Here is a 6,917-nt window from a genome sequence, read left to right as displayed (position 1 = left end):
GAATATGTCATCGAAACTTTTCTGAAGACAGTCGGTTTCCTTCAGAGATACATTCATATAAAACACCCGCGCCATGTTATGATTTTGAAACATGCAGTGTTCAACGAAAATCAAACGCCACAAATAAATCAATGTATGGGAAACACTGGTAATGTATATCGAAATATCACCATATATATATAATATAAAAATATCACCGTTATTGAAAAAAATTATATCGCGATACATATTGATATTGAATTATTGTCCAGTCCTAAGTAAACATATAAAATATATTTTATTTTGATTGTTTTTATTTTACAATTATATTATACAGCTGCACAACTTTGCCAAAAATATATATTGTGATCATTTTATCATATATTGCAATTTGAACTCTCACATTCCATTTCATATGAGGCTTCTAATATTGCGACTGCAGATAAATTGAGACACAAAGGAGCAACAGACCCTGCTGCTAGGTGAAATAGTTACTTCAGAGTGTTCACACTTTACAAGAACCAGCTAACACTACACATTACAACATAAACATTTATCTTGAATGCTTCAGTTTCAAATATTCAAACCTTCTAGGTTTTAGCATGACAAATCCTTAAAGGGGTCATATGATGTTGCTAAAAAGAACATTATTTTGTGTATTTGGTGTAATGAAATGCGTTTATGTGGTTTAAGGTTAAATAAACATTATTTTTCACATACTGTACATTATTGTTTCTCCTCTATGCCCCGCCTTTCTGAAACACGTCAATTTTTACAAAGCTCATCGGTCTGAAAAGCGAGGTGTGCTCTGATTGGCCAGCTATCCAGTGTGTTGTGATTGGCCGAATACCTCAAGCGTGTGACGGAAATGTTACACCCCTTACCATACTGTGATGCCGTGTAGCGACGAGACAAAAACATTAAAAGCCATTAAATATGAGGCATTTGTTGCATCCAGTGGGGACATAATTACGGATTATAATGACTTATACTGTCTTTTTACGCGTTGCGTTGCATCGCGCAGCGTAAACATAAAGCCATGTCTGCATTTGTGATCCAAAGAGAAAGGAAAAATTGAAATCGCATCATATGACCCCTTTAAGCTTTTACACTACCGATCAAAGATTTTTAAACGATTTTTAAAGACATCTCTTATGCTTCAGTGTCACATGATCCTTTAGAAAACTTTCTAATATGCAGATTTGGTATCAATATTGAAAACAACTGCATGCCTAATATTTTTGGAAAACATACTTTTTTCAGGATTCTTTGATGAAAAGAACGTTCAAAAGAACCATATTTATTTGAAATACATTTTTTTTAAATGAAACATTTCTTTAATGTCACTTTAGAATAATTTAATGTGTCCTTGTTGAATAAAGGTATTAATTTATCTTACTTTTTAACTTATATTTTTAATTTCAGATTGCATGATTTCGGAAGGATCATGTGAAACTGAAGACTGGAGTAATGAAGCTGAAAATTCAGCTTTGCATCACATGAATAAATTAGATTTTAAAATTATATCAAATTAAGAAAACAGTTCTTGTGTTGTAATATTTCACATTATTATTGCTTTGCATTTATTGATAAATAAATGGATCCTTGGTGTGCATAAAATATAATGTTTTAAAAAACATTAAAAAAAATCTTAATGATTCCAATCTTTAGACAAGTAGTTTAAAAGCTTGAGGAAACACAAATTCAAGATAAATATTTGTACTGTAGCTTGCAATGTTATATAACTGGTGTAGATTATTCAGATGATACAACAACATTTTTAATGGAATTATAAATGCATTATAATGCCTAAAAAATGTTCTTATAATGCATTATAAATACTGTACAGGCTTCATAGAAATGGACTGCAATCTCTCAATTAATCATAAAACATGCATAAATAATGAGTATAAAGGAACTTGTAAAATGCTGTTTAAAAAAATGCCTTAAATCACTGGTTCTCAATTCCAATCCTGGGATCCCCCTCTACTCAGCACATTTTGTATATCTCCCTTATTTAACACCTGATTCAGATCATCAGCTTTAAGAAGAGAGAGATCCATGAACTGAACTGAGTGTGTCAGATAAGAGAGGCATACAAAATGTGCAGAGCATGAGTGGAACTGAGAACCACTGCTTTAAATGACAATCTTAAATCTTTGAATTATCCTAACTTGACACAATAATGCTCATCACTATACCATCACAACACTCTCACCAGCACTCGATCGTTGATCTTTAGCTCCCGATCACCTTTCTTGACCGAGCCAGTCTCTGACAGATTGGACACTGACTCGCTCTTTGACCGCACCAGGTCTGAGGCTGGTGTAGCAGTTTTAGTGGGTGAAGCTGGTTTCTTAGTTGAAGCAGACACTGATGTAGTGGAGGGTGTGGGTGATGCAGCACGGGACGGAGGAGCCGTCGTTGTGCCATCCTCCTCACCTTCTGTGCGTGAAAGCTTGGACGGCCGTGTGAAAATACCCTTCAACGGTTCACACTGAAAATAGCGCACACCTGACACTGAACCATCGTTTTTCCCAAATGGCTCATCAAGTACAATTCCAGCCCACTGGCCCGGGGCAAACTGGGTCTCTCCTAAAAACTGAATTACTCCTGGCTTGTTGCCGTTAACCCAGACACGATCCTCGATCTTGAACTGCTCTCCTGCATCTTGGGCTTCAGCTGAGGATTTGTCACCTTGTGTTGGTTTAGCAGCACCAGTTCCAAAGGAAGGAAAGAAATAGGCTTTGTTCAAAATTCCAACTACCACAATGCACTTACTGATTCTGTACTTGATATACAAACTGTCATTATGTCATTATTAATTAATAATCAAATTAAAAAAACTTAGAATAACATAGGCTGCTTTTATTTTTTCATTACTGCAATGGGTCACTGCAAGTCTGGTTTTCCTAACAAGTCCTTTAAACACCTTAAACAGCCATATGACTACAGAAATAATTTTTTACAATAACTTTTAGATTTGAAATTACACAAATAAGGTAGTAAAGTGAACCTTAAAGGGTTAGTTCACCCAAAAATTTGACAGTTGCTTGCTTCTATGGAACATAAGATATTTTGATGAATATTGGTAACCAAACAGTTGCTGGTTCCCACTGATTTTAACAGTACAGAAAATGCCAAAAAAATAAATTAAATTAAATAAAACAATTTTTGACAGAGATACTTCAGAAACAATATTATTAATGATATATTTATATACAGTAAAAAGAGATGGCTCTTACCTACAGAAGGAGACATCTTTGTGACCCCAGCATTGGCTGGTCTGCCAATTTTGCTGGGTGCTTTGAGTCCACTGGGTTTTGATGTGCTCATTGTTGCTCTGAAATGGTCTGTCTATACTTGCACGTTTCCTCTCCAACAAACATTGACTGTTGAGTTTGGAGCAACAGTGTAGGAAAAAGTAAAAAAAAATAAATAAATTTAAAAATAAGTGAGGGAGAAAGGGGTGCAGCAGTGTCTGTGCAGAGAAAGACAATAGAAATATATGAGCGTATATGATATAGCATGCATGATATATGCAAGGATGTGTCTTGCTTTCTGCCGTTTCAGTAATTTCATGCAACACAATAAACACATTGTTTCATTGGTATGTTGGTGGAGTTGAGTGTAGTGTAAAACCCATTTCACACTGCACACAAGCAATATGTAAAAGCAAACTTCCGATGTGCTGACAGTGTTTTCTACTGCGCAACAAAGCTCTCTCTATACAGAAAGTAAGTCTTACACTCAAGTATTTATATCAAAGGCACAATATGTAAAACATTTTTATTAAAATATCCAAAAACCACTAGAACAGTGTTATATATTTTGCTGACTTGTGTACTTACATTATCCCAAATGTTTCGAAGAAAGAAATAAGCAATTTTAACTAGTGACACAGAGCGTGTCTATAGTGACATTGTGTCGCCTGCCAATGACGTCATAACCCCTCGATTTCCGGTTTTGTTTTGTAGAAAACATGTAAACACCAAGCACGCTTTAATATGTTGTGCATTTTAATAGACCGGTGACGACCGCACAGAGTAGCATAATAACAGAACTTTCAAATGTATCTAGTATGATAAAACAGCACTGCTTTTTTTCCCCATATACTCACGACCTGAAGGAGCGGAAACGGTCGACTGGCATAATAAAAGCTCCGCTGCTTTCGAGACGTGTGTCACGCTCGTTCAGCGCCTCGTTTCGCTTCGACGGCTTTCAGCCTCACCCTGCTTCATTCTACTACGTTAATAAATCATTAGCTCATCCATGAACATGATTTCTGCCCGAGTCCCGTCGGATTGCATCGGCTGTGGGGATGAAGACGACAACTCCCATGATTCCACACTCAGCGTCATCAAACTACGCCTTTGTCTATTTGTTTATTTTGAATACGCACCCTCTAGCGGCGAAAATTGCATATTGTGCCTTTAAGTAAAGGCTTTAATATATAAAACGGTTATCAAGAATTAGCCATTAAAAAGTAGTTAGTGAGCTTGTGCTGAAGTAAAATGAGTGACACTTCAGACAATTTGAAAAAGAATTGTTTCCAAGGCACTGTGATCAAGAATTGATTCCATCAAAGGAAATCGACTCCTTTTTTTACAGCCTTTTTTATTTTGTCACTTGTTCTTTCAGACAGTTCATTTCAATAAACAATTGCAGGCCTTCCTTTGCACTGATTGTTGTATAATGATGTCATTGCATATGTGTTTCTAACAATTTGATGTCACTGTATGTCCGTCACACTGAAATATTCACATTAAGCCATGTGCAAATGCATATGGCTGATTATTTAATTCACTTAATGAGTTAATGAGGTTTGTCACAGTTTCATTCTGTGATCCCGCATGTCAAATAACATATGACTGACAAATATGCATTAGCAGCATTTAAATGTGGGAGTGAATTCACAAAATAATTATTTTGAGAGTCATTCTTGAAATTGCTTGCTAATGGTGTCATTGGGGTGCATAGTGGAAAACAGTTTGACCCTTATTGTAGAATTTGCTGTATTCCACTTCAAACTGTAACACACCAATGTAATAATTATCTTTTGTGGTTGCCTTTCACAAGCATTTATGACAAGTGAAAAGTCAGTTGAAACAAACAACCTGTAAAAAGTCAAATGGCAATTTAAAAATGTAAATGTGTAAACAACTGTGAATGAAAATCTTCTTTTCTACACGAAATATATATATAAAAAAATATAGTTTTTCTTTCATCAGACTCAAAATGGTTGACAATAATGGTCAAGTAACCTCTACTAAACTGCTATGAGATGGACTGACCCATAAACGAAGTACTTCAAATGCCATATCTTTACTTACGGCAGATTATCATGGTTTAGATGAGTGCAAAAAATAACATAACATGGTGCAAAGATGCTGTAATAATCCCCACAGAGTGAAATGACATGATAACTTGGCTACACATACTCCTGGTCACACATGCTGCACATGTGATTGAGATCATCTGAAAAGAGAAAAGCTGCAAGTACTTAGAGACTAATTCTCTGGTGAACGCAAATATACCAAAACTTATCCCTGAAATTCCACTGATGAAAAAAATTATAATTAAATTTTTCCCAGCTACTGGTCAGTAATCTATCGGCCACATATATATTGTATCATGATACATCATGCATCCTACTTAGTGTGATTACAAAAGTCTGCTAAAAAAATATTTCATGTGCTGCTACACAGTTTGAATGGCTTACAATAAAATCAACAACAACAAAAAAATTAAGACAAATATCAGTAATGTAATTATGTAATTTTACTACTCTACTAGATTGAATTATTAGATTTTTTTATAATAAAAAAATCTAATATTTTAATAATAATAATAATAGCAATTATTAGAATTAAAACAATAACACAAAAACAATAAAAACTGACTGAATTCCTATAAACAACAGTGTAAACAACACTGTAATAACGGAGTCCAAGTAGAAAGCAGGGCTCGACAATAAGGACAGCCCGATGGCCCGAGGCCAGCAAACAGACCTTTAATTTTTGGGTGAGCTATTCCTCTTAAGCAGCTTAATTTAGCTGCTATTAAAATGTATGTCAATAATGTTAATCAAACATTAGAAAGAAAATCACTCACTGTCCTTGACCGAATCACTTTTGTAAAATAAATAAGAATGAATGTATATTGAATTTATACAATGAAGACTATTCAGTTTATTTGTACAATTATTTTATACAATATAATTTCTTATTCAGTGCTTTAAGTGTTTCAAATAGGTCTATTTTTTGAACGCACAGTGACTGCCAAATTTCAAATGAAAAACCAAAGTCCATTTTATTTTGGCAAATGCGCGCATTAAGACGGTCATGGCCTGATTCGCGTGGCGCGCACCTGCTCGTACAGCGCCAGTCTAAACTGGAGTTATTTTTCGCGCCTTGTGGCTATATGAGATCCTAATATGATGAGATTTTAAAGGGATAGTTCACCCAAAAATGAAAATACTGTCATAATTTACTCAGCCTCAAGTTGTTCTAAACCTGTATTAATTTATTTGTTCTCCTCAACATGAAAGAAGATATGTTGAAGAATGTTCGTAACTAGAAAGTTTCTGGTCCCATTGACTCCAGTAGTGTATTTTGTTTTTCATACTATGGAAGTCATGGGGGCCCAGCAACTGTTGGGTTACCAGTATTGTTCCAAATATATGAAGAGTTTATTTGCAAAAACAGATAACGTGTCACACCTGCCTCAAGACCTTTTACCGTTTGCACTCCACTTGATGCTCTTAAGCAAACAAACAGAGCAAATCTACACATATTTACCCATTTGCCGCCTATATCTTATTCCTATCTAATAGCCTATGTGCACCTGCCTCAAGATCTCTCATTCTGTTTACGATCCGATAGATGCATGTGACAAAACAGAAAATGCTGCTACTCTTACTCTTCCTGCCCCAGATG

The 6,917-nt window shown here is 35.2% G+C and overlaps 1 protein-coding gene across 7 annotated transcripts in view; it reads right to left on the bottom strand.

Moving 5' to 3' along the window:
- The window catches only part of LOC107698542 (CAP-Gly domain-containing linker protein 1), a 74,444-nt gene that overhangs the window by 40,744 nt on the left and 26,783 nt on the right, over positions 1–6,917 (bottom strand). For 5 of the 7 annotated variants that reach the window (XM_016499576.1, XM_016499575.1, XM_016499570.1 and 2 more), the window contains exons 2-3: positions 3,225–3,460; positions 2,198–2,676 (exon numbers count right to left, since the gene is read on the bottom strand). In XM_016499576.1, the coding sequence (XP_016355062.1) occupies positions 2,198–2,676; positions 3,225–3,315 (570 nt within the window). In that variant the 5' untranslated portion in view covers positions 3,316–3,460. The remainder of the gene's footprint in view (positions 1–2,197; positions 2,677–3,224; positions 3,461–6,917) is intronic. The other 2 variants (XM_016499572.1, XM_016499573.1) reach the window with 1 other exon arrangement.

The sequence above is a fragment of the Sinocyclocheilus anshuiensis genome, unplaced genomic scaffold (assembly GCF_001515605.1).
Source record: "Sinocyclocheilus anshuiensis isolate Anshui unplaced genomic scaffold, SAMN03320099.WGS_v1.1 scaffold10, whole genome shotgun sequence".
NCBI lineage: Eukaryota > Metazoa > Chordata > Actinopteri > Cypriniformes > Cyprinidae > Sinocyclocheilus > Sinocyclocheilus anshuiensis.
Note: the sequence above shows the minus strand (reverse complement) of the source record. Positions and strands in the feature narration are given on the sequence as shown.